This window comes from Myotis lucifugus, unplaced genomic scaffold (assembly GCF_000147115.1).
Source record: "Myotis lucifugus unplaced genomic scaffold, Myoluc2.0 scaffold_971, whole genome shotgun sequence".
Classification (NCBI taxonomy): domain Eukaryota; kingdom Metazoa; phylum Chordata; class Mammalia; order Chiroptera; family Vespertilionidae; genus Myotis; species Myotis lucifugus.
In genome coordinates, this window is record NW_005872019.1 from 29,087 (window position 1) to 57,013 (window position 27,927).

Consider the following 27,927-nt stretch of genomic DNA (forward strand, 5'->3'; position numbering starts at 1 on the left):
CTCTCACCTACTGTAAGTTACACCAGCTGCAGGTGGCTGCAGCCTCTGTCACATTTCAGAGCAAACTGGGATTCACACAGAATTCTTACCACAAAGGTCTTCCCGATGCCAGAGACGATGTAGCCTTGGGAGTTGTTCAGCGGGTTGAGGTCAAACACATAGCCGCTGTTCGGGTCCCTTATGGCACAGGCCTGCGGGAACAAGGCGGGAAGAGACACGCTCGAACCCAGTCCTGGAGGGCACAGCACACACAGTGCCTCCCAGACCTGCAAGTGTGCTCCTCCCGACGGGAACCCCAGAGAGAAAGCAGCCCTTCATGCCCCTGGCGTGGCTCACTGGTTGGGCGTTGACCCATGAACCAGGAGATCACAGTCCAATTCCCACTCAGGGCACACGCCTGGTTGCGAGCTCGACCCCCGGTAGGGGGCGTGCAGGAGGCAGCTGATCAGTGTCTCCGTGGTGATGCTGGTGAGATTAGGAAGGGGAGGGAAGGGGTGTGTGCAGAGCCGGACGGGGCAACTCGCCGAGAGGTCCTGACGGCACACGTACCTGGTCTGTTTCCGTCGTTATTTGGATGGGACAGGCGGCCTCTGTGTTCCACAGGAAAGTGACCACACACTCCCAGATGAGAGAAAATATCGGGTGGGTGTTCTGGAAGGTCAAATCCAGGACAGCAGTCAATCTAAGAGAGCGGACCCTCCAGCCAAAGGAAGCCCAGCCACTACAGAAAACGGCCCAAATCTCCTGACACCTGACTCGGTGTCGCTCGACAGGCTGGGGGCTCAATGAGCGTCATCCAATTCCAAGGTGCGTCCTCCCTGTTCCTGCTCTGAAGGCTTGGATGCTATTACCTCTCAGGCTTGGATGCTAAGACATTTACCTGAGGTCTTGCCAGCAGTAAAGGGTGCAACTGGGACCCACACCCAAGTTTGAGTTCAAGTCCACGCTTTTGAAAAAGAGAACCTGACTCCTCTACCCACCAGACTCGCTCGCCCCCGTTAAGAGACACCCCAGGCGGTACTGGCCACAGGAGACGCCCGCACCCCCCGCCCGGCCGAGCGCCTCACCAGGCTGCCCCTGGAGCAGACGAGGTGGATCCGGGTGGTGTAGGTGGTCTGCATGCCGTCGCTGGTGGTGCAGGCCGAGCCGTTCTCGTACTCCAGCAGGAGGCTGCCGCTCTCCTCCACCAAGGGGCCGAACCGGGCCACGCCCAGGTTGCTGATGGACACGACTTCAGAAAACACACCCTGCGGACAACACGCCTGTGAGGGGCCCTGCGTCCCCACTCGCGCAGCGGGTTCGAGCACTCAGCTCGTGGTCCGTGAAGTCCCCGCGAGCACGAAGCGAGTGCGCAGGGAACCGGCTCCTACACGCAGGGAGCCCTGCACCTCTGTGCACACACAGCTCACTCAGAATCTGACCCTCAACCCTCACAGGAGATCACGCTGGTGCATTCCACCATCGTTACTATAGGAAAACGGTGTTCAGACACGTGACTGTGCAAGGCCATCCTCTAACAGTCCTCAGGGCAGGCTTCGATCCCCATCCCAGCCCGGAACTCCGGCCTGCACGACCCCGCCCCTCACATCCCCACCCTCCGGTCAAGGTCACAAGAGTAGGAAGTAGACAAGGATGGAGGGCGTCCCCTTGTTCCACCTCAGCGGGGAACGTATGGGTCAGGCCACTGTGCCCATGTCCCACGTGACTGTATCGATTTGGGGGGTAACAAATGTGACGAGTCTGCAAACACGGAATCCGTGGATCTCGAGCACTGACTGTACTGAGGCCACTGCTCCCAGAGTGCACACGTGCTGGTGCACAAAACCCCGCAGGGCACTCACCTCACCTCCACAGCAACGCCAGACCTCGAAACCCACGCCAGGAAAAGCACGTTCCCCATGTGCTATTTCTACAGGAGCACATGCCCATCTTTATTTTAAATTCGCCCGCAGCCCAGGGGGTGTGGCTCAGTGGGTGAGCGTCGACCCAGGAACCAAGAGGTCACCAGTTCGATTCCCAGTCAGCGCACATACTAGTTTGCCGGCTCAATCCCCAGCAGGGGGCCTGCAGGAGGCAGCTGATTGATGTTGTTTCTCTCTCATCGATGTTTCGATCTCTCTATCCCTTTCCCTTCCTCTCTCTCTAAAAACCAATAAAAATATATTTAAAAATAAATAACAAGACTCACTGGGCAAAGAGCACAAGGGAACATACCAAACTCCTGGCAGTAACCACACTCTCCCGACGACGTCGGGCAGCTCGGCGTCCGGACAGAGCAAATGCTCAGCTCAGTTCACCCCAGTGACGCCCTGAGCCAGGCCCCCTCATTCGCCAGAAGCAAGAGCTCTTGGAGGCAAACACTACTCTTCACCGACATCTGCCGGCCCCTGGAAGGCACTTTTGAATTCAGACTAGACCCCGTACTGTGAGCAGAGGTTCCCCACACCGTGGCTCGCTTAGGGCTTAAATCTGAACAATGATTTCCACAACCACACGCCAGCAGGCCTCGCTCCCGCTCAGGGGCCCCGCTTCCAGGCCCGCCCGCCTGTGAGCTGGGAGTCCAGACACCACCACGCCGGGCCACGGAGGTGAGTGCGCCGACGGAGACAGGCGACCCCGAGGGGCAGGCAGCCTCACCTGCTTGTTCTCGTATCTCATCTGGCAGGCGGACGCGTAGCGGTCGCAGCCGGGCACCGGGCTCAGAGGCCGGCACACGTTGATGTAGTACTTGCGCCACGCGCTGTGCGCTCCGGCGCTGTCCAGGGCGTACCAGTTCCCTTCGGGGCCCGTCTTCGGACTTTGCCAGCCTACAATTTCAGAGCAGTGTCTGCTTGTGAAGCCTGACAGCTCATTTCTAAGCTCTTAGAGAAACGCAGAGAACACGCCCTGCGGTCACACTCCTGAGCTGCCCCCCCCAACCCCGCCCCCCGTGACTCAGCACCAGCAGCGTGACTTCTGCTAAACGCAGACCGCGGCACACCCCAACCTGCCCCCCTCCGCACCAATAGCGACTGACTTAAGTGATGCCGCTGAAGACGGAGGCTGCCAGCCCACGGTCAGGGTGACTCTGCGTCATCTCCCCGCCCTGGTCCTGCACCCCGAGCGGACGCCCTACCACCGCTCAGCTCCAGGCTCCCGGCGAGGCCCACATGCGAGACCTCGGCACTAACTGGCCCGGCCAGGGCGAGGCCAAGGGCGGCTGCCCCGCACCTGGAGAGGTCGTACTGCTCCATGGAGAGCGGGTCGGTCACCAGGCACTCCAGCGGCTCCTCGGGGCAGGCGTAGCTGGTGTACCACCGGAAGTTGTAGGTCGAGTTGTCTTCCTCCTGGCGGGGCAGGAGACGTGGGAGGACGCAGAGGGAGGGAATGTCATGCGAAGCCAGGGTTAAACAAAAGCAAAGACAGGTACATGCTCTCTACACAAACACTGTAGGAAAGAAAGGTTACGTTCCCTCATTTTATTAGCAGGAAGCGTGTCCAATAAAAAATTAAGACGGCGCCCTAACCGGTTTGGCTCAGTGGATAGAGCATCAGTCTGTGGACTGAAGGGTCCCAGGTTTGATTCCAGTCAAGGGCATGTACCTTGGTTGCGGGCACATCCCCAGTACGGGGTGTGCAGGAGGCAGCTGATCGATGTTTCTCTCTCATCGATGTTTCTAACTCTCCATCCCTCTCCCTTCCTCTCTGTAAAAAACCAATAAATTTTTTTAAAAAATTAAGACGGAAACCCAGGCTGTGAAGTGGGAAGGAGGGATGGCTGCGATGCCTGTGTGCTTGGGACCCACCCGACAGGGCTGCGGGCGATCGGAGCAGAAAGGCCTGCTGCAGGGACCGCTCAGAAACGGAAACTGCCTACAGGCCCAGCAAGCCTAACAGGATCCATTACAATCTCAAGAGGTGGTAACGTGGCCAGGAGACCAGACTGAAAGCTGCGTCTCTAAGTGAAGGGCCATGGCAGGAGGCTCAGTGCCAGTCTTGGGGAGCCAGACAATGCGGCTGTTTATCCCCGGGGACACCCCAGCTCACACCCACCTACAGGGAGAGCCTCGTCTCAGACTAGAAAGGCACCAGCCCCGAGGACTCTTTCTTCTTTCCTCCTGCCTTCACGAATGACATCTCTCGCAGCACCATGCAAGCCCAGGCAGGCACCCACAGCCCCTCCCCACCTGGTACTCGGGGACCCACAGCCGCTCCCCACCTGGTACTCGGGGACCCACAGCCCCTCCCTACCTGGTACTCGGGGACCCACAGCCCCTCCCTACCTGGTACTCGGGGACCCACAGCCCCTCCCCACCTGGTACTCGGGGACCCACAGCCCCTTCCTACCTGGTACTCGGGGACCCACAGCCCCTCCCTACCTGGTACTCGGGGACCCACAGCCCCTTCCAACCTGGTACTCGGGGACCCACAGCCCCTTCCAACCTGGTACTCGGGGACCCACAGCCCCTCCCTACCTGGTACTCGGGGACCCACAGCCCCTTCCAACCTGGTACTCGGGGACCCACAGCCCCTTCCAACCTGGTACTCGGGGACCCACAGCCGCTCCCCACCTGGTACTCGGGGACCCACAGCCCCTCCCTACCTGGTACTCGGGGACCCACAGCCCCTCCCTACCTGGTACTCGGGGACCCACAGCCCCTCCCTACCTGGTACTCGGGGACCCACAGCCCCTCCCTACCTGGTACTCGGGGACCCACAGCCCCTCCCTACCTGGTACTCGGGGACCCACAGCCCCTCCCTACCTGGTACTCGGGGACCCACAGCCCCTCCCTACCTGGTACTCGGGGACCCACAGCCCCTCCCTACCTGGTACTCGGGGACCCACAGCCCCTCCCTACCTGGTACTCGGGGACGCCCACGCCTGCGTCCCGGTCGCAGAGGAAGGTGATCAGCGTGGCTCTGGGCGTGTGCCTGTTGTTATTGTAGGGCGTGCCGTCCCTGTAGTTCAGCTGGATCATCCCATCGTAATAGGAAAGCTTAGCGTTGCTCTGTCCCAAGTTCCAAGCCTTCCCATCGCTGAAACAAGCAGGCGCCTCTCAGAAGAGACCCAGACCAGCCGCCCCCAACGTTGGCACAGGAGGGCCCTGGCCCAGGAGGAGGGCTGGCGTGCAGGATGGGGAGCAGCTGGGCCAGGACCCAGGGCGCAGACCACCCTGACTGCAGCCAGGATGCTAAGCCTGGGGGGCGGGGGGCAGGGGGGCGGTGAGAGGGCAACCCCCCCTCGGGAACCCAAGCCCACGGCTGGCTGAAGGTGCAACCCCTTCATTTGCACTAGTGAGTAAAGAAACAGGCACAAATGTCTGTCTAACAAGTGAGCTGAGCCAGCCACACGAAGGTGGGCATCATGGAAACCGCTCCTCGTTGCCAAGGGAAACAGAACTCCCAGCATCCTCTGGTTCACAGGCTACCTCTCCTCAGCACCTGACCCTGAATAAAGTCTGTTACCCAAGAAACCTCGGGGCTGCTGGCTGGAGACTTGCCTTCTCGCCACCTGGCAGGCCCCCGAGCCCGGCTGGCAGGCGCCCATGGTCACCGCCGCGCACACGTTGATGTAGAAGTCGTACTTGGCCGTCTCAACCTTGTAGCCATCTTTCTTCGTGAGAGGCGACAGGTCAAAGGAGAACCCTACGGAAGAGCAGCAGCCCCGGTGCAGGTCAGTCGGGCACAGGCCAGAGGGACCTGGCACAGCCTCTCACAGACGGTCTTCCCAGACGCCCGGCGGCAGGGAGCCCGGCAGGCGGACGAGGGCCCTTCCTTCGGGCACAGACACAGCCCCTGCCTGTGCCTGGGAGGGGTTGCTCCGCTGTCAACCTAGTTCTGTGCGAAGCCCACGACTGCGGGTCACGTAACCCGCGTGCCTAAGCGGGATGGAAGCCACAGGACCTGCGTGAAGTCTCTCAGGCGGGTTTCGTGGCCACTCCCATGAAAAGCCTTTTCCACGTGACTTATTTCCTTGTGACCCTCAGGTTTCGTGTTCAGCAAAACCTACCTAAACCATGAAGTTAAGGCAGGTTTCTCGTGACCTCAAACACCAGCTTGTCAGGATGCTGGTCCCACATGTTAACGTCATCCTAAAGCAGGCCACCTCCAAAACACTCATAGGAAGTACGTTTTCTAAAAGCCCACGCAGGTCCCGGGGACGCTGCCCGCCAGGTGCTGCTGGACACACGGGATACGCACCTGCCTGGGAGTCCAAGACGGTGCAGTTGTCGCCCTCGGTCCGGGACAGCACGCAGGCGGCAGCCGTGTGCCACTCGAACTCGTAGTAGCAGCCGTCCTCGCTGGCGTCCATCAGCACCGGGGCGCTTTCCAGTTCTCCTGTGGGCGGAGCAGAGCCGTCACCCTACAGATAGTGTGTGGGTCCACGTACCGAGGTTCCCAGAGTCAACCCTACAGAGGGGGAGGGGGGACTGCGGGGCAGAGCATCGGTTTGGGAAGATGAGAAGGTTCTGGAGATGGTAGTGGTGATTGTTGCCCAACAATGGGAATGTGCTTCATGCCAATGAACTGTCCGCTTAAAATGGTTAAAGTGGTGAAGTTCATGTTATGTGTAGTTTACTACAATTCCTTAAAATATGTAAATTTTATATTATGCATATGATGCCATAATTGGAAAAAAAAAGAAAAAAGCTCAAAAAAATAGTCCTAGTCGGGCTGGGTGGCTTGGTTGGGTGCCGACAGATGCACCAAAAGATTGCTGGTTTGATTCCGGGTGAGGACACAGGCCCTGGGTGCAGGCTCCATCGCCAGTAGGGGGCGTGCAGGTGCAGCCCACTGATGTATGTTTCTCTCTCTCCTTCTCCCTTCCTCTCTCTAAAATCAATAAAAACATATTTTTTTAAAAAAAGAAAAATACTCCTAGCCCCTGAGCTTATTCCACACTGAGAATTTATCTAAAGGAATTTCCCTGATGGGACGAGGGGAGGATATGTAACAGCGTGGTTAGCGACGGTGGCAATACGCTATTAACCCAACAGCAAGGGCCACGTTTAAAGATAGTAAGACCGAGCCATGATCAACTCTCCCAGCACTCAACAAGGAAGTCCCAGGACATATATGTATGACTGTGAAATAGGAGATTACTCACAAAACACATTGTGAGAAACACAAAAATGTGTGCCTCTACCTGTAGGTTCTGACCCTGTAAACCAACGGAAGTAAAGGACGGTACCGGATGCACTGTGTTCCATGTTCAGTGAAACCAAGGACAGCACTTTTTTTCAATATATTTTTCTTGGTTTCAGAGAGGAAGGGAGAGGAAGAGGAAGAGAGAAACATCAACGATGAGAGAGAGTCATTGATTGGTTGCCTCCTGTATGGCCCCCACTGGGGATCGAGCCCGCAACCCAGGCATGTGCCCTGACCTGGAATCAAACCGTGACCTCCTGGTTCACAGCTCAACCACCGAGCCACGCTGGCCGGGCCAGACAGCATTTTTCAGCCCCTCCCAGGAGTTAAGCGGCTGTGTGACTGCTGTGTATCCGTCCTAAGCAAGAAGCCATGCGCAGACATAGCTCTTTAGGAAAATTACGACAATGCCCTCAGACGCCATACGGTTTCTCCATTTCTGGGCTGGTTCTGGGCAAGGGGTGGGGGATCAAATCCAACTGACCACCGCCAAGGGTTCTGGAACCTGAAATGCTTGACCCCACCCCTTCGGCCTCATCACCCGGCAGGGCCAACAGAAAACAGCAATGAAGAGCGTGGGCACACCCCTGGCAAAAGCCACAGGAGTATTTTATCTTTTCTTTTTTTAAGCTGTTACCTGGCTTGCACACAAGTATTATATCAGTTTTTATTCTCTTCTTATCACCACAAGCATCACCATCTGAATAGGAGAGTAGAATGTTCCCATTCTCTTTTGTGGGAGAAGAAATAAATTTGCCCAGACTTTTCTTTCCATTCTTATCTGGAAAAAAAGGGGGGGGGGGACAGAAGACACGATTAAAAACGGTAACGACACAAAGAGGTACCCAAACTCAGCAGCTGTGCCACACCCTCTCCCGGCCGCCGGCCCTGGCCAGATGGTCGACTTTTTCTTGAGTGACAAGTGCGGCCGGGTGGTGGCAGCCACGTAGAAAAACCCCAAAGGCCACCTCCAGGCTTATCAGGAAAGTGCGAGAAAGATACACGAAGTCCTCTGTGCCCACGTCACGCCGTCCCGTACAGCAGGGGTGGGAAACATCCGCCCGCGGGCCTATGGCCCCGAAATCATTTGGTCTGGCCCTGACAGGGCATTAGGAGTGAGTTCATTAAATGTTTGGCCAACGTGTTTAAGTTGATCCAATGATGTTATAAATATCCAAGTGGCCCTTGGCAGGAGGACTGCTCCCCCGTTCTGGGGCCTCGGCTGCCCGAGACAGGGCTTTTAAAGGCACAGCCAGGGGGCTAGAAAGTAACTAAACTGCTCAGCCAGCCAAGAATGTGCCACATAATTTGTGGTTTGGTTGATTTTTACTATCAAGTTCTGAAACACTGGGCCACGTCCTTAAAGGCATGGCCACGCTTGGACCTGCTCAGAAAGACACAGCACCTTCTCAAGAGGGGGTGACTCCTAACCCCCACCTGAGCTCACGACTCGTTTCCCGTGTGTAACAGACTCCAGTGACTCCCCTGCCTGTCACTTTCAAGGTGACTCCTGAGTGACACCAACACGCTACATACATCTAAGGCGTGTCTGCAGGGCAGGACAGACGAGCCCATCGGAAGGACATGGGGACAGCGCTCTCAGGCGAAGGCCACAATATCAGATTCCAGTCGCCTTACGCCGTAACGTTTGAGAAACCAAGCAGTCAAGTTGTTAAAATAATCAGAATCCGTTCTGCACGAGCGCTAGCCATGTGATTCTTCAGGCTACAGAGCGAACAGATAGCCAGCATTTCCAGCAGGTTCTCTCCGCTCCCGTCAGCCTGGCCAGCAGGAGGCCGGGCCCCCGTAGGCCGTCTCCGTCCCGGAGGCGCTGTGGCCGCTGCGGCCTCACCCCTGTCCTCACCAGCCCGAGGTGCTGAACCCCGGGGGGCTTTCTAAGGCTCCACCCTGGGCGCGCCTGGCAACTCACCCACGGCGCACACGGCCGCGTCCTCCGGGCAGCCCCGGGCCTGGCCCTCGGGCAGCAGCCGGTGGCAAATGTTGATGAAGAAGTGCTTCTTCTCTGCCTCCTTCTGGATGCCATCCACCGCTTCCCAGTTCCGTTCCGGTTCTGTGAACAGATAAAGTAAAAGAAGCTTCTTTCGTCAAAGGCAGCGACTGTTTCCCATAAACGATGGGGGGCGGGGGGGTCAACAGGCTCAGCGAGCACGTGGCCGCCAGCCCTCGGCCTCACGCTCCGGGCAGGCGGGCGGCAGGCACAGCCACGCCCCGAGCTCCTCCGCTTCTGTTTAACGTGACAGAAATAAACCGTAAACCGCGCCCCACACCTCCCAGGGAGCAGGGGTAACGGGGACAGACCATTAAACAGTGAGATTCTCCCAAGTATGAAATCAGAAACCGAAACCAAGTCCGGACGCCAGCCCCGCTCGGGCCCGGGCAGCACCAGCCGTCAGTCACGGCCCCTCGTCAACCACCGAGAAGGCACACGGGACACGCGTGCTCCCCGAACTCCAACAGCTCAGGAGGCTGTCACACACGACACAGAAACACCACACAGGAACTGAAGATCCTCAGCAGCAGGGGGCGCACCTGCTCAGTGCTGAGAGCAAAGGGTCCTCCCGCGAGGAGGCCAGCCCGGAGGCAGACAGACCAGCAGGAACACCGGGAAGGGACCGGGCTGTTGAAGAGGGTGAGACGGCACAGGCTCCTCTCGCGCCCGGAGCCCGGGTGTCAAAGGCGCGGCTAGGATCGCGTCGGGGAGTGACACCCACGTCACTACCCTGGAAGAACCCACGATGACCGAGCGAGCGAGCAGGACAGCCCCTCTGAAAGCCGGGGTCTCGGTGGGTGAAGGCTGTAGAGCAGGAGGACGTTTAAGTGACAGGGAGGGGGTCAGCTCAGCTCACAGGTCCCGGGAGCCAGTGGGTGCAGGAGCTGAGAAAGTCCAGGTTCCTGGGGACCCAGAGCAGGGCAGGCGCCGGGCCCACGAGTGCAGACCCTAGGGGTGTGGTGCCCAGTGATGTTTTCTAAAAAGGCTGAATAAAGGGACCTACTATCACACCCATCTGACTGTGAGAAAACCCCCTGGAGAGGGTCAGCAACATGGCCGGACGTGGCCACACCAGTCCTCGCTCCAGGCTGTGATCGGAGCGGAGAGCTCGTTCCGCTTCACAGGAAGCCAACCTCCCCACGAGCACACACGCACCAGAGCTGACCTGCCACGTCCCCAGCAGTGCAAGGGCCCTGGGGCACGGAGCACAATCCACCTACTTCCGCAGGCCCGCGTCCACGCAAGAGGAACCTCCTCTTACCATGCCACGTTCCCAAGCAGGCGGGACTCCAAACGCGAGTCCCCGTCACAGCTGGTCATTATGTGACTCCAGGCAACTCCCTCCCCGTCCCAGGGACCATCTCCACCTCACAGACGCAGCCTGCTTCTGCAGACACCCAATTCCCCGCGCTGCTGAAAACCAGACAAAGCCAGAAACGTCCCAGCCAGACGCGGTTTCCCCGTGAAGCCCCATCCTCGCCATCCGGGCTCTCTGCCTGCTCAGCTCTCAGGCCCACAGGCACGGGGCACGCGTGTCAGGTTTGCTGCCAGGTCCACAGCACGCGGTCCCTGCCACAGGTGACAGACGCCAGCAAGCATCTGTGCAGCCACATGTCTGCCTCGGCCAGGAAACCGCGCCGCACACCACCCCGAGGCTCTCGCCACGAGGCTCGCGTGGCTGTGTCCCAAGGGCTCCCACGCCCTTCCTCCTTTCGGCCTCACCAAAGACCGGAGGTGGGAGAGGAGCCTGATCCACCGCAGAGATGGGAAAAGAGCAGTGAGGCCAACGGAAAGCCTGAGGCCCAAGGCATGAGCCCACCCTCTGAGCCTGGCAGCCACCTGTTCAGTGGGAACCCAGCCGACTCTCCGTTTATTTTTTGAATTTTTTCATTGAGATAAAATTGACATGTAACGTTGTATTAGCTTTACGTGCACAATATGACCTGCGAAATGATGACAATAAGCTTAGTGAACGTCCTTCACCACAGTTACAAACATGATGAGAACTTGGAAGATCTACTCTCTTAGCAACAAGAGTTTAAATTAAGAAAAAAAAAAAGTTTCGCCCTGGCCAGTGTTGCTCTGTGGTTAGAGTGTTGGCCCTTGCACCAAAGGGTCCTGAGTTCAATTACCTGCCAAGGGCATGTACCTGGGTTGCAGGTTCAATCCCTGGTCCCAGTCAGGGAACATGTGGGAGGCAGCCAATCGATGTGGCTCTCTCACATCGATGTTTCTCTCTCTCGCTCTTTTGTTCCCCCTCCCTCCCTCCCTTCCGCTCTCTCTAAAAATCAATGGAAAAAATACCCCTGGGTGAGGATTTTTTTTAAAAGTTTCTAATCACAAAGCACAAGGCCTGGCACACAGTAGGCACTTGGCAGTTTTTACTAAAACATGGCAAGATTAGCTCAAAGTCCCCCAAGTGGAAAACAGTGATGCCGACCTCAAACTCAGACATCCTGCAATGAGTCAGTGCCATTTCTCATCACTCACACTGCTACGTGAGGAGGGAAAGGCCACGCTGGTGAGCTGGCAGCGGAAGGAGGGACAGCCTTTCCAAATGTTCGTGGGGAAGGAGACAAGAAAATGTGCCCCCAACACGCACGCGCCTGAGACCCACGTGGGCACGAGGGCCCAACCTGCGGGCACAGGGCCCAACCTGTGGGCACAGGGCCCTCCCTGTGGGTACAGGGCCCTCCCTGCGGGTACAGGGGCCTCCCTGCGGGTACAGGGCCCTCCCTGCGGGCACAGGGGCCTCCCTGCGGGTACAGGGGCCTCCCTGCGGGTACAGGGCCCTCCCTGTGGGCACAGGGCCCTCCCTGCGGGCATAGGGCCCTCCCTGCGGGTACAGGGGCCTCCCTGCGGGTACAGGGGCCTCCCTGCGGGTACAGGGCCCTCCCTGCGGGTACAGGGGCCTACCGGCGGGTACAGGAGCCTCCCTGCGGGTACAGGGCCCTCCCTGCGGGTACAGGGCCCTCCCTGCGGGTACAGGGGCCTACCGGCGGGTACAGGGGCCTACCTGCGTGCCGGGCCAGAGCGGACAGGTCGTACCGCCGCTTCCCGTCGGTGAGGCCGCACAGGAGGTCCTCCTTCTCTTTCACACACGCGTGCTTCGTGTCCCACGTGAAGAAGTAGGTGCAGTCCACCTCCCCGGTGAACACAGGAGTGCCTCTCCCGCCGTTACCTGTGCAATTGGAAAAGGAAAAATAAAACACTCCACTAATCTAATGAACACAATGAATTGACCAACAAAATAAGACCGAAGCAGGGAGGCATGGAGCAGACTGACAGACCTCGATGCGGGGTTGGGGGACGAGAAGAGATAAACCAAAGAACTTTTACACTTATATGCACAGCCCATGGGCCGGCAATAGGGTAGTGAAGGCCTGGGGGGCAGGGGGAGGGGCTGGGAGGAGGAGAGGAAGGGGGGAAATGGGAGATATCTGTAACCTATCAACAATAAAAATATATTTAAAAACAAACACACACTCCACTATATGCCTAAACCCAGGAATATCAAAGGAGCGAGGGGAGAAACAGGGACGACACCAACAACCAGCAACCCAGACGCAGTTGAACATAAACGAACTCCAGCCCCAAAGCCCAGGGTCAGAGGGCTGGGATTAGAGCAGAGGCTCCGCTAACCCCAACCCTCAGAGCAGCCTGCGCCCCTTTCATCTTGGTAGGACACAGGCTGTTTACACAGGCTGGATGGGGCCCTGGAAGGGTGCTAATGAGGCCTGCGGTCAGCTCAGCTCCGCCAGCTGCTGGGCCAGACCAGACCCACGGACAGGAGGCAGTGGCCAGAGCTCGTCCCAGGAGCGCCCCGGGCTCAGTGATGTCGCTGTGGGCAAGACAAGTTCCCTGGGGCTGAAAGCAGAAGAGGGACCCTTCCTACAGTCCCCCCACTGCAGCAGCTGTGGGCGTCACCTCGCAAAGCTGCAGGCTGGCCTCCAGGTGGCGCCAGCACCCTGCATTCTGGGGACCGCATGAGTACGTGTCTCCCACACCCTGCTCACATCTGCAGTCTGCTGACCACCCCATCAGGGAGCCCCAGTTTCCCCACGAGGAGCCCCACAGCTCAGCTCTGCCCAGGAAGCCAGCTCCTCCCAGGTCGCCCCCGGTCCACGGAGCCAGCCGGGTGCTGACGAGCTGTGCTGACCCTCTCCCCCGGCCCCTCCGCGCTGGTGGGCGCTGGCACCAGGCTGTCTCCCTCCCCTGCCGGTTTAGCAATCCTCCCCCCCTACAGCTCCGCCTCTCTGCGGCGTGGTGCCCCACAGTGCGCAATGTTCTCCAGGAAAGGGAAATGATTTCTGTACCCAGGGAAAATGAGGTTTCCACTGCAGTTTCTATTAAGCATTTAATATTACAAACAGCACAGTCATGCTACCAGCAGCTCCCCTGCACTGCGCACAACCTGAGCCAGGCACTGGGCAGGCGTCTGCGTGTGCCGTGGGGCCGGCTGTAGGCACAGGCTCCGATTTAAGCACTTTATAAAAACCGGCATATGCAATCCTCAGAACCCCATGGCACAGGCACAATTCTAGCCCGTTTACTAGATTCAGGGCGGCTACATAATTTGCCGATGGTTTCACAGCTAGAACGCGAGGAGCCAGGATCCAATCCAGACGGGCTGGCCCCCGAGCCAGGCTCGTGAGCACAGGCAACGCTGCGGCCACGGCTCCCTTTCTAACGTCAGAGCCCTTCTCTCGAAGGAGCAGCGCTGCCCCCCTCCTTGCTGACAACACGCACCGCCTGCTGCGGGGCCGCTGCTCAGGAGCCAGCCGCCCGCTCACTCCCGCCCCCGCATCACGGCCGGTGACTCATGTCTCTACTTGGAAAACAGTCCCGTTTCCTCGAACTGCTGCGTGCGTCCTGCACCAGATTAGCTGACGCACGACTCCATCCGACCACGAGGGTCCCAGCAGCCCCCCCACTCCGAGTGGGGGGTTCTGCATCTGAAACGCGCTGAGGATCTGTGGGAGTCCATGGATAAGCAGTGGGGTGCACCTTGCCCGTCTTATTTAACTCCTCAAACGGCTTTAGGAGGCGAATCAGCCCCACGCCCCTCCCCCGAGCCTCTTCTGTTGCCGTGAAGGGCAGTGGGCTTTGCCGTCGGGACCACTCCCCCCAGGCGGCGGGTCCCCCCACCAGAGCATCTGTATGAGTGTTTCCCTCTGTCAATCCACGGTCCTGGCGCTCCCGCCCCCGTGGCCCCCTCCCAGCATGGACTCCACGACCAGCTGAGGGAGAGTGGTTGTTCCAGGGGAACCGGTGCTGCTCCCTGGCTGTGGGGCCGCAGCCCTCTCCCCCGTCCCTCTGCGATGGGCAGTGCTGCTCCTCACCAAGCGGGACTCCTTTCCTCTCTGTCACAGCTAAGCTGCATCCCGTGCCACTTAAGAAGAACTGCTGCTCCCTCCCATCCTGCAGGGTCCGAGGAGGCCACGTGCAGGCGGCAGGCAGCAACACAGCACGGAGGGCACAAGGCCCTTGAGTGAGCCCCTGGAGCAGGGCCCCGCCTCCAGCCCCTGCAATGGCGTAAACTAAAGAAAATAAACCTTTAAGGTAACGAGTTGCTTAAATTTTTAGATTTCTTACTAGCCTCTCCTAATATATTACTCCTCCCAAAAAATGATCTAAGGCCTTTATTTGACAAAAATAGGGTATCTTATTACAGCAAACTAGACGTAAGTTATTGAAACAAATGGCTCAAAATATATTACGGCAAAAAGAATAAATGTATGAAGAGTGTGCATGGGCCATAGATTCATAAGCATAAATAATTCGTGGAGATCCAAGTTAAATTATAAGCCACATTATACACACAGCCAATTAACACCCGTTCACATGCAAAACCCTATGATCACATTTATCCAGTAAGCACGGAACCCACCAGAGGACTTCCTCTCAAACCTCCCAACCTAGATGTGGACACGGTAATAATGAAATAGTGTTACAGCGTGTACCGGGTGTGCCGGGAGTGGAGGCCCTGGGCGGCGGGGAGGGGGCAGCCTTACATATTTTATACCCCAAGGCCGGCCTGAGCTCAAGACCCCCACCCCAGAACGTCCAACATCTCCCCGTCGGCCTCCTGGTCCCCATCACCATGAAAACGGCCAGGAAACACCGCGTTTCTGGCACTGGGGCCCCCTTGCTGATCGCCAGGTCGAAGGTGGAGTGGAGTGCGATGCTCCATCAGTGACGTGTGGTTTCTATGAAGCAAATTTGGCAAAACATGAACGACCGCTAAACCTGAGTGGCGGGGAAATGAACTCTCATTCTTGTGATGTTCCTTCTTGTGAAAACTTTTTCTAATAAAGAAGTGAAGGAGGGAAGAGAAAAGGGCCTGCAGTCTTTTTTTCACGCCTCGGCTCATGTGCACAACGGCCACACCCCTTCCCGTGAGCCCCCATTTGTGTGCCCTTCTCCGCCTCCGCCTCCTCCGCCGGGATCTCTCTGGATCACGATCCCATGCTCCCAGCGTGCCCGGATGAGATCAGCGCACTCCCAAAGACCTCGGCCAAGTCATTTATAAAACGCCCAGAACGAGGCCAAGAGGTAATCGCAAGGGAGGGAGGCTGGGACCACAGGAGTCACCCACAGCCGAGCAGCGGCCAGCGGAGGCGGGGGGGGGGGCGGCACGCCGAGTGCAGAAAATCCGGGGACACAGCTAAGCAGCAGGCTGCACTCCCAGGGACAGGGACAGAGGGGCAGGGTGCCGCAGAGAGGGTCTCCTGTGAACCTGGAGGGGAGGCCGATGGAGACAGAGGACCTGGGAGGGCAGAGGGCGTTCGAGCCAGATGGGAGGCGCAGCCCGGCCAAGGCCATACCCAGTCGAGCCACGTCCCCACCTGCCGAGAGCCCCCGGGCCTCACACTCACTTCTGGATCACGTCACCTCCTCCACAGGCCGTAGGCACTCGTCCCGGGGCTGCCCACTCTCCCTTCTAGGGTCATCTCTAGCCACAGTCTAAATATACACCCTGGAGCTGCTCCCCGCGACCCAAATGCATGGCCTGGGAGAGCTGTTCCCTCTGCCACAGACGGCGCCACAGCCACCCTGCTCTGCCTCACTCCCGTCCTCCTGCGGGCTCCCCCAAACAGGGCCTCCTCTTTCCCTCACTGCCGCGATCCCGAGGCTCCCCAGACTCCAGATCTGGCCTCGGGGCCTCCCTCCTGGTGAGGTCCTGGGTGACGGCACTCACTCAGGGCCACCCGAGTCACCCTGCACGACACTGGCCAGTTCCCTTCTCCCTCGGCTCCTGGCCAGGAACCGCCTCGCGGGCCCTGTGTGTCCATCGGTCTCACAGGTCAAACAAGCAAGTGCGAACACAGCGTGTGCTGGTGACTCACGGAGAATGCGAGTTTTCAGGGCCGGCCGGCCGGCTCCCGTCAGCGAGAGTGCGTGGGGGAGCGGCTGCCGGGCACGAGGGGGAGCGGATCAAGGGCAGTGGAGCAGCAGGAAGGGCATGTGGGCGAGGCCCCCCTCGCTGCACGAGGCCCCCCTGTGGGGCCCGCTGGGCAGTTGATGGGAGCTCAGTCCTGCTCACCGCCTCTTCCCAGCTCCTTCACGTCCCAGGCTCGGCCCTCAGGGCCCCACTCCCGTCACGCACAGCTGCCTCTCCCGGGCTCTGCAGCGAACCATGTCAAAAGCTGCCCATGACCAAATGGCCGACGCTGCCACAAACACACAAAACAAACCGTGTGCGGAGCCGGGAGGACCTGGGCTGGCGGCCTCGTGGGCCAGGTGGCTCCAGAACCAGCACTAGGTGCAGAGGCGGGGCCAGGGGTCACAGCTGGAAGGTCGACAGACAGGCCCGCTCCCTGATGACAACGGATCCCGTCACCTCTGCAGAAGCTTCTCCTGCCCGGCGGCGGGGCTCAGTGGTTGAGCACCACCCTGTGAACCAGGAGGTCAGGGTTCGATTCCCGGTCAGGGCACAGGCCCAGGTTGCAGGCTTGATCCCCAGTCAGGGGACGCACAGGAGGCAGCCGATCCATGATTCTCTCTCCTCATTGATGTTTCTCTCTCTCTCTCTCTCTCTCTCTCTCCCTCTCCCTTCCTCTCTGAAGTCAATAAAAATATTTTTAAAAAGGACGTGTCTCCTAATCGCTCAGAAAAAACAAACTTGCTCTGCAACCTCCTGGGATCCCAAAATCCAGCCGCTATCACAGGGCCACCATCTTAAAGGGTCCCTTTGAACCTCAGTTTGTACAAGAAAAGGGGTCGGTGAGCAGACCCACCTTGCAGAATCCGTACCCATGCTGTTGAGAATGGAACCCAAGGCACAGCCTCCGTCCCAGCAGGCCCGGCGCTGGGCCCACTCCCAAAGCAAACAGAGGGGAGGAAAGTGGAAACAGGATGTGTGTCGCTGGCTGGGGGCTGGAGGTGCCACGCCTGGAGGACGCCTGACTGCCCCATTCAGTGCTCCACTCCCAGGAACACCCGTGCCCCGCACCTGACGCAGACGCCAGCGCTCACCCGTGGGCACGCTCACCCTCGTGCACGCTCACCCTCAGGCACGCTCACCCGCGGCACACTCACCCGCGGTCTCGTTGCACTCGAAGTTTATGACGCTCATGCGCTGGAAGCCCGAGCTGCACTCGTCGCCTCCCGAGTAGATGAGGGTGAGGTCTCCGTCCGAGTACCTGGATTTTGGAAACACACATGCACGCATGTTTAGCAGAACCCCGAGAGGAACCTGCATTTTTAAACTTTTCTCCATTAAGCCCTTCGCATACCCCCGACAAATCGGTGCTGACACAGAACAGCACGCTCTCGCCAGCTGGGGAAAACGGCGAGAGGAAATGAGTTCCAAATGGACGGGCTTATCGTCCTCTTACTTCAAAGTCATAACGGCGGCAGGACAGCGCCGAAGGTTTGCTGTGAGCCTGCACACTCCTCCGCTCTCCTCCTTGGACTTTGTACAAGACAAACAATGGCCGTGAAGCGCACGGTGCTGCGGCCACCGCCATCGGCGCGGCCTTACCTGCGGGCCCGGACGATGCGCGTTCTCAGGGAACGGCATCCCCTCTCGCTCAGTAACGATGACCACTGAGTCAGGGGCCACGAGAATTGGGCTGGGTGTGTTTTCTTAGTTGTTTCAAACCTTTACATTATGCTAACGGCATTTCAGATTCTCCAAGTGCCGGAGACAACGGGAAGCTAGGAAACATAAATTTTTAAGTACAAAAGCTGCTTCAACTGTAAACTAATTAAGTAAGTTTCCTACAGTGTGGCTCCTTCCAAACAATGGCTTGTAAAGCAAACAGATTTAACAGGAGCCATCTCATTGTCCAGCCAGGAAGAGCAGCCCGGTGCCCAGTGACCAAGGCCCCACGTCCCAGGCAGGTCGGAGGGAGGGACGCCGTCCTCCCGGCTCCTGGGCTTTGCGGGGACGGAGGAGGAAGGGGCCACGGGAAGTCGGGTAAGTTTAACAAGAACAGACACAATGCGCTCGAAAAGCGCGGGAAGGCTGTTTACACACCGGAGAGTCTGGCTCTGGAATTTTCCTGCCACTTTGACTTGAGTGAAATCAGGCTTCTTCCCTTGGCAAACCGCAGCCTGTTTCTCATTACAGGCCTTTGGGGTTGCTTCAATTTCTCCGCAGATATTCAAATAAAAAATGTACTCCTTCCCGTCGGCAGTGTAGTAACGACCTGGAGAGAAGGGAGCAAATGAGCAGAGGCCCCGCCGCAGCCGCAGCTGCTGGAAGTCACGGCGCCGCTCACGCGGCCTGGGCTCTGCACCGCCCGCGGGAAGGGCCGCCCAGCACCTCGGCCCGGCCGCTCACCTCGGCTCTGCCGCAGCGGCCACAGGTCGATGGCGATGTCATGCTGCGTGCTGCTCAGGGAGCAGTTGCTGCTCTCCAGGTAATCCCGGTGGCAGGCGTACTCGGTGACCCACTCGACCTCGTAGCGGCAGTTGGATTTGGCCGTGAGCTTGGGAAGGGTGCCCTATCGGAAACGGTTGGGAAGGTGCAAACTTAAATTGTGAGCATTCAGCTTCAACCCAGGTTCCCCCTTCTGAAGCCTCAGGAGTCAGTTGCTGGGTTTAATGCTTTCCTGTCCCTGCTCTGCACCCTCAGTGTCTGGACTCTCTGACTCGCCACGACCCCAGGGACTCGCCAGCACCCCCACCCCCTTCAGGGTCACACTCGGCTTCAGCCAGTGCACCCTGAACCCAGCGTCACCCGACACCCCCGGCCTCGGCAGCAGCCAGGCGAGTGAGGCAAAGGGCGGGAGGCCGTGCCTTTCAATCAGAAGAGCTGGGGAGCCCGGGCCAAAGGCCCCCCCAAGTTGCGTAGGAATCGCTGTGCCTGGGAGCCTCTAGGGAGACGGCCCTGCACCCCTCTCCAGACTGTCTCAGGGTCCTGGGCACGCCTCCATGTGCTCCTGCCCCAGGGACAGGGCCTCACCCACACACTGCGCTGAGGGCGTGAGCTCTGGCCGAGCCTGCGGTGGGACAGGGACGGAGGCCGGGAGGCCCCTGCTCCCGGAGGGCAGTGCCGTCCGTAACCATCGCCGGGAGAGCGTGTGGCTGCTCAGCATCGGGCAGGGCTGCTGCCTCTGAGCGCCGCCGCTCTGCAAATGTTTACCCGGCGCCGCTACGTGCCAGGCACAGGCCTCCACGCTGGTTTGCAAACACAGGTCATGTGATGACTAAGCTGTGAAGTGGCGAGTCCGGCTCTGACTCTCTGACTCAGAGCTGGTGCTTTCAGCCCTCGGCGCGGTCAGGTCGGACCCGTGCCGACGGCGGCCGGGCCGCGCGGGAGGAGTCGGACACAAAGGCACACGGTGTGCGGTCACTGCACAAGATGCCCAGAAAGGCAAGTCCGCAGGCTGTGGCTGCCACGCTGGGGCAGGGGTGGCAGTGGCCACACAAGGTCTCTTTCGGGGTGATGGACACGTCCGAACATCAGACGGGGGCACTGGTTGCACAATTCTGTTCCTGTGCTTACAACAGGGGCTTCTGCCATCTGTACATGCACTAAAGCTTTTTTAAAGAGATCTACAAGGTACACGCTGACTGAACTCCCAGCTCCTAAAAGTGTTCAACAGCCAGCGCAAACGCTTAAGCAAACCTTCAAGCATGAAGGCACCACATGTAACCCGAGTGCTGCCCCGTGAACAGCTAGCCTGGGCGGGAACCCTTCCCTTCCCAGCAGCAAACCAGCCCCTGCACGGACACTGCGGTGCCTCATGTCTGGGAGGAGAGGGCGGGAGGGGCGGGCAGGAGAGGGGCGCCCACTCCTCTCCAGCGCACAGGTCCTCACTGAACGCCGCGCAAACGAGGGGGGAGCCTGTGAGCCCGCGGCCCCGAGACGGCCTCCGCAGCCTGAGAAGGTTTCCATTCCCATGCGTAGGCACGGACGGAAGGAATAAATCAGAGCCCCTCCACCTCGCATTCAGAGCTGACGTCGAGCCCGGGGCGGCCAGGCGGGTCCTGTGAGCTGCCACCGCGGGCCCTGGGAGTCTGGGGACCTAACGTGGAAAGCTGGTCGGGACTAAACCTTTGTCCCCATACCCCAGCGCACAAAGCTGGCCGGCTGCCACGGCACATTCCACGTTTATTTGGGGGGAGGGGAGTAGGGCTCCCTGGCCCAAGAACTCCCCTCCTCCTCGCTCCCTCTGCTCGGAGGAGACGGGAATAAATCAGGGGGAAGCCCTGCCCTTCCTCCGGGCTGTCTCCGTCCATCGGCACCCACATCTGCTAAAACACTTCACAGCCACACGTGCATGCAACACCACTGGGCACCGGCCAAGGACAACCCAGACCGCCCTACCCTCACGGAGTTCACAGCTGTGCTCAACTGCGTAAACAGCCAAAGGACAGAGCAATCAGGCTGCTGGCAGCTCGGCGGGGGGGGCGGCGGAGAGGGGGGAGGCAGGGAGGGTGACCGCTCCCCTGTGAGCCCAGGGAGCCTTCCCTCGGCCGACATCCTCCCACACCAGGCCGGACCCCCAAAGCCCGCTGCGGCCCTGCATGAAGCCTCCCAGGTCTGCACAGCATCTGCACTGCTCGTTTCTGACCACGTCTGGAAACTCATTAGCTACTTTTACCTGGTTTCATCCCAAAGCAATAAGGGCCATGAAATCACGGGTTTGGGGATGTAAGGATGGTTTTTCAAAACCCACTCAAATCAGCACAGCTATGAAAATTTTTAAATCTGTCCACGAACCAATTAAAATTGTCTCCCACAACAGAACAAAACACCGTCCTACGTGAACACCCAGGGCCCCTCGAGGTGGCTGAGAGAGCAAACAGCCGGCTGTTCTCCAGGAGCCTCGCCCGCTCAGCCATCCCGGGAAGCATGATTTCCCCCCAGTCCGCACACCCGGCCCGCACAGACCACCGCCCGCCGCAGCCCCGGCCCCTGCTCCCAGGCAGCCCGGCTGGCGGGCGCACTGGGAAGTCCCGAGAGAACAGAACAGCCTCACCTCCCGGCGCTCCGAGGGGCAGACGAAGGTAATGGTCACGGCCGGGCTGTGGCCCTCACAGAAGTCGGGCCTCCCTGCCCCTTCTTTTCCGTAGGTCAGGACCAGCCTGGAGGCCACAGAGAGACAAGAGTGTTACAAAGTATCGCTTTCAAATTAAAGGCATTCAAATTCACCCGAGAGCCCTGAGCATTCATTGGGGGGGACACTGATAACTGAAAGAAGATTAAAACGTAAAAGAAGCCACAAGTAGTACAACACTTTCATTCATTTCCATTTGGGGAAGAAAAATAAATTTAAGCGTAAACTTCAATTTAGTGCTATTTTCTTTAAAAAACAAATAAAACAAGCAACGTGTAAATTTAAATACTAAGAAAAGCTGTTTGAGTCAAACAAAAAACATTACACTCTAACAAAACCAAACAAACACAGCTGAGCAGGTCAAGCCATCGCGCCACAGCCCGCAAGACCACTTCCTCTCCAAACAACGTCGTCTCCCTGCGAGCCAAGGTCTCCTTTGTCACCTGAAGATAGCGGAGCGTGCTGGCCAGCTGGCCGCCGCGGGACGGCCTCACGAGGGGGTGGGGGTCTCTCACCTCGGGGCCTCACCTCGGGGCCTTACCCGCGCTCCTGGTGAGCCGGCCACAGAACAGCCGAAAACACGGCCTGCCTTTCCCCTGAAGACAAGCTCAGGCTTTCTTCCAATACCCGCTTCTCACAAAGTCCTCCGGGTATGAAGAATCCCCCATTTGTCACGTAGGACGACATTATGGGCGGCATGGTGTCCTCCCTCCCCCAATTCCCGCAGAAGCCCTAACCCCAGCCCCTCAGCACGTGAGAGTCTTTGGAGGTGAGGTATTTAAAGAGGTGATTGAGACGAGGCCATCAGGGTGGGCGCTAATCAGACAGCACTGTGTTCCTGTAAGAAGAGGAGACCAGGACCCGGACAGGCACAGAGGGAAGCACGCGGGCACAGGGAGAGGGCGGCCGCCCGCACACCAAGGAGAAAGGCCGCAGGAAAAACAGCCCTGGCGCCCGGACTGCTGGCCTCCAAAACTGAGAGCAAATAACTTTCCGCTGCCGGCCGCCCAGGCTGTGGTACTTTGCTCACAGCAGCCCTGCAAACGAATGCAGACACGCACCTAGAAACCTCCCCAACATTTCACATCTCAGGCACGCCCCATTTCCGCAGGCATCTGTAATCGCAGCACTGATGAGCCACAGCTCCACGCAGAGCAGCCCACGAGGTGTCCATCAAGGGCCCTGCCACCGGGGCCATCAAAACCCTTCCCCCCGGTGACGGTCACGGTCACGTGTGCCCCCGGAGGAAAGCGTCTCCCTGCCAAGTCAGGCACAGAGACAGGAAGAGCACGAGCAAGCAGCACGTCTTATCATGAGGAATGAAGCACCGGGCCGGGGGGCCTGGGGGCCTGGGGGGCCTGGAGGGCCTGGGGCGCCGTTGCCCCGGCAGGAAGCAGGCCCCGCGCCCTGGAAGGGAGCCAGCAAACTGCCCTTCCTGCCCTCTCCCTGCAGGATTGTGTCTCTAAAGAGCAGATAAGGAGGAAACAGTGAACTTCACCAGGGCCCTGCCATGGCCAACGTCAGACACACCTGCAGGGAGCTGTCACACGAAGCTGTCACGAGGCAGCCTTGTGCGGCTCATCCCGACCCACGTCTCACAGCTCTGGAGACAAGTGATTAGGAGTCAGGCAGCCTCGGTGACTCACCGTGATGACTGTGGTTTTGCAAGCATGTGGGAAGCCATCGTTTTGCAAGCATTATCTTGCAGCAAACTACAAAGCTAGGCTCCTGCTGAGGAGGCAGCCGCCCCGCGCACACTGACCTGTCCTTGCTCACCAGCTTCAGCCCCTCCTTGGGCTGGCCCACGTCGAAGGCCTGGCTCCCTCGCACCAGGCAGGCGGCGGTGCCCAGGGGGCAGGCGCGCAGCTGCGGGCTCGGGTCCCGTAGAGCGTCTGTAAAACATTACATGGGATGTGGATTATGCATCAGCAAGGGTCGTCACACTTACCCGTGGGCCCAAGGACCCTTTAAAGAAAAAAACAAGAGCAACATTTCAAAAGTCTCCCTAAGTAACATAAGGTAGAAGTTTGGACCACATTCCATTCTGAGACCTTAGACATCGGTGACCTGCCTGCGTGTCAGGAGGAGAGAGAGCAGCAGCCCCCACCGGCAGGGCTGCGGGCACGTGTCGGGGAAGGAATGCAGGGCACTCGCTCCGCACCTGGCACGTCAGAGGCGCCCGATAAGCCGGGGCTCTCGTGTTCGCTGACGTTAGGAATGTGCCCCCTCCTCCTGGAAACACACTACCTTCAGCATGACCACCTTTCCATCTACAAACAGACCAGCACAGGCAGGGATCCACGGGTCTGTGTGAAGACACGCAGACCCGAGAGAACCCACAGATGGTTCTGGATTCAAATCCCCGACCCACCACTGACTTCTGCTACACCTCTGACCTCACTCCACAGCTCTCCCAGCCGAGCCCCTCACAGGGTTGAGGAGTCACGGACGATGGAGGGACACGACCATCGGTCTCAGGCCCCATCATGAGGTCTCCCTGCCGGGTGGTTCGTGCACCCCGAGCGTCTGCGCCCGCAGTGACCCACGGGGGACGGAGCACTTGGGGGGCTGAAGGCAAATGTGAGGCATGAGCCCTCAGCGTGCAGTTGCGCAGCCGGCAGGAAAGCTACGTTGTTCATGGTTTCCAGGGTCCCTTTCAAATACAGTGGGAGGCCCGGAGCCATCTCCTGGGGCTGGAGAAGGTCGGGGTAAAGACACTCAGTGTGGATGATCCCGTGTGAATCAAAGCCACGGAAACCCAACTCAAACTGCCAGTCAATGGGAAAGAAACAAAGCGCTTTTAAGAATATATCATTATAACCTGATGAACAAAAAAGATAGATACAGAGGCAGAGAAGCATGGAACAGACTGTCAAATTACAGCGGGAAGGCTGGGGAGTGTTGGGGGCGGGGGGGAGGTAAAAGATCAACTGAAGGACTTGTATGCATGCATATAAGCATAACCAATGGACACAAGACACTGGGGGGGGGGGGAGTGAGGGCATGTGCCGGGGGGTAGGGGAGGCCGGGGGAAGGTCAATGGGTGGGAAAAAAAGGAGACATATGTACTACTATCTGTAATACTTTAAACAATAAAATAAAATTTAAAAACAAAAGAATATATCCAGTGAATGTGAATAATCGCATACTATTTCAGAATTCAACCATCTACAGGCCTCTTCAACTTTATCATCAAATCTGAGTTACAGGCCCATTTAAGACAAAGACTTTGTCTACCGACCTTTTTCCAGAAGAACAACAGGAGCCATCCTTGGAGCACAAAAGAATGACATGAACAACCTGCGGCACACCTGCCCGGCGCTGGCCCCTGGGGAGCCGTGTGGCTCCCTTTTTAGAACAACGGAGAAGGAGTGAGCCAAGTGGTGCGTGATGTCCACACACAATGTAAAGAACACTTGCACACTCACGCGTGTGCGTGCAGCCCACAGTCCTCTCATGGGCTGGCTTTCTTTTTAAAAACTTTTCCAAACTTTTCTAAGGCCAAAGTCCTATATACGATGTGAGGAATAAGAATGTAAGGGAAACAGGGAAGGATTATTTTTTATTGATCACGAGCAAAGCTAGCAGAGGACTAACAACTCACAGCCCTTGAAGCCAACGCCAAGCGAGGCTCCAGCCGGGCTTAGCACAGCTTCCCACGGCCTCGCTGGATAAAGGCTGGGCACCGCCTTCAGGTAGCTGAGCAGACACCCAAGCTTCTCACACCAGTCCTGGCAGCTTCAGAGACAGCCAGGCAGGAAGTCGGCCCAGAACGAAATATGGGTCATGATCAAGTGCCCCAGGACCCTGGGCACCCCTCTCCCCTTTTCCCAGCTCACAGCCAAGGGACTCAGGTACCCACAGCCGGGGCACGTGGCTTCCCCAGCCCGGCCAGGAACTCCGGACTCCATTTCCTCCAGCCGTGCTCAGCGCCCACACACCAAATCCATCCATCCCCCACCCCCACCCCCATCTCATTGGAAGTAAGATTCACGTGAGAATCCTGAAACCCCAAGTGTCAGACAGAGAGAGCACACGGGGCTGGACTCGCAGTGTGGAGGGGACGTGTGAGGGATCGGATTCCTGGGGCCGCGGGGTGGGCTATGCACAGAGACATCTGTGGGGACAAGCGCTATCGCGAGGCCTCCCAGCCACGTGGCTCTCCAGACAGGTGAGCGCAGGCGGAGGGCAAAGACAAGGACATTTCCAAGCGACCCTTCCCCACCCCTCGCCCACGCCCCCCAAGGTCCACACCTATGTCTCTGCAAACGTTGATGAACAGAGACGTGTCCGGGTCCGAGTCGTCCACCAAGTAAGCGCCACTGAGCTTGATCAGTGGGTTTAAATCGTGCTTCTTGAACTCGCCATCGAACGCATAGCACGGCACCTAGAAGAGAGGGGGAGAGAGTCAGTCTCCAACACACACCTTCCAACTGGCCTGCGACCACCCGTCTTTTCATCGGGTCCTTGCTTCCCGATGACACACGCCCTGTCCTGCGGCCCAGGTCCCCACCACCACCAGCTCAGCCCTGCCCAAGTTGCATCGGCCAAATCACTCTGCTCAGATCCAGAGAGGGAGCCCCCTCCAACCTCCAGGACGCAGCCTCTGGGCCCCCAGGTGCTGCTCGGCCCAGGGAACTCGACACTCCCTCCCCCTGGAATGCACTTCCCCGGGATCACACAGCTCTCTCTCCACCTCGCTCTGGTCTCCGATGAGCCGTCACGTGCTCGGGGAGCCTGTCTTGACACCCTGATCTAAAGCAGTGCTCCCCACCTCTCTGTGCCTCCCCCGCCTTCCTGCCCTTCAGAGCGCTGGTGTGTGTTACCTGTTAGCTTCCTCCCACGGGAGAGACCGCTGGCTGAGTGCAGGGCTCTGTCCCTGCTGACGCCCTAAAGGACAGGCTCAGGACAACGCCTGTACCAGCATCTGCTCAGTAACATGAAGACAGAGTCCTCCTTCGAGCATCGAGCCGCCCTTCCCGGATTCTCATTTATGATCACTCACTCCCTCATCTCTAGGAACTAATGGCCTCTTATTTCTAAAATGTCAAGGAGCCCATTACAGCTGACACGGCTCCGGGCTCCAACAGTTCCTCCTCCTTCTAAAGCAGAGCCATCGCGCCCAGACACGTGAGGCCCTGGTCACCCAGATCACACCACCCCCTGCCAGGTCTGCCTTTGAAACCCCCTTGTAAGTCTTATTTCCAAAAAAAATACCCTGGCATCACTTCAATCACCCGTGCGAAGAAGGACTCTGAAGACTCGTGTTCTCGGCAATCATTTCAAAGTAGTTTGTTTCAGCGTTTTCTAGACACGATGTTCTTGAGACTCCGTCTTTCACAATGAAGCCATTCACATGCAGGTCTGCTCGCAAAGGTTAACTGCCTAATATTTAGCTTTCAAATCCTTCTTAGAAAGATGCTATCAGACCTGCAGGAACGCTCTGACCCACTAACCTTTTTTCCCCAGCCCCGTTTCCCGAGATTTCATGGAGAGCTAGTGGCCTGAATCAACAACTTGCACCTCCTTGCAGCCTCGGGGGACACGCGCCCTCATTCCGACCAGATCCCTAAAGCAGAGGCTCCCATGATCGGAGATCCCGCTGATAACCGCAGGGGCTGGCACATCTGGTACAGGGAGAACATGACTCACAGGGGCCAGACGCCAAGCCTCAGGCTACATCCTGCAGAAAGGCTAGGTCCACACGCTTTAAAAATTACCTAAATTAAAATAAAGGTCTCCCTGCAGGCTGTCACCGGACCCCGGGACAGTGGTCACAGCGTCCCTAATCCTGCGAATCTGACGGGTGCCGGTCCCCAGCACGTTCACACAGGCACCAACTCAAGAGGGTCAGAATGGAGGCGGGGCACCTCCCCAGCTACAAAATGAAAGCCTGTGAAAGCCAGGGGGCCGAGGCCCGGGTGGGGGGAAGGCAAGACGGCCACGTGTGCAAGGACTCGCCGTTCTGGACAGGCTCGAGGGATCCCAGTGAGAAGCAGGCGCTCAGACCCCGGCTCCAGGCAGCCAGCCACCGCTGGCCGGCGCGCGGGCCAGGAAGGAATTGCGGGCCCGCCCAGCTCTGCGCCCACAGAACTGGAGTGCGTGTCGGAAAACAGCCGGGCTCCTGGGGGAAGGCCTCCCACTTCCTGCCCCCCGGGAGAAAGGCAATGGAGACATTCATGAGAGCAGGAACGTGGCCGCCGGGGGAGGGGCGGCCCGCCCCCCTCCGCACACTGAGTGGACCTTGTTCGCGCCGTATGTTAACCGGGCTTG

General features: G+C 58.5%; 1 protein-coding gene across 1 annotated transcript in view; it reads right to left on the reverse strand.

Annotated features, from left to right (window-relative positions):
* The window catches only part of IGF2R (insulin like growth factor 2 receptor), a 71,173-nt gene that overhangs the window by 28,518 nt on the left and 14,728 nt on the right, over positions 1–27,927 (reverse strand). The window contains 18 exon segments of the mRNA XM_014448963.2: positions 90–191; positions 550–651; positions 1,068–1,247; positions 2,638–2,787; positions 2,789–2,807; positions 3,211–3,326; positions 4,839–5,016; positions 5,481–5,625; positions 6,181–6,318; positions 7,766–7,909; positions 9,059–9,199; positions 12,156–12,320; positions 17,681–17,784; positions 18,624–18,795; positions 18,930–19,092; positions 21,577–21,682; positions 23,417–23,546; positions 25,909–26,041. Of these exon segments, the coding sequence (XP_014304449.1) occupies positions 90–191; positions 550–651; positions 1,068–1,247; positions 2,638–2,787; positions 2,789–2,807; positions 3,211–3,326; positions 4,839–5,016; positions 5,481–5,625; positions 6,181–6,318; positions 7,766–7,909; positions 9,059–9,199; positions 12,156–12,320; positions 17,681–17,784; positions 18,624–18,795; positions 18,930–19,092; positions 21,577–21,682; positions 23,417–23,546; positions 25,909–26,041 (2,388 nt within the window).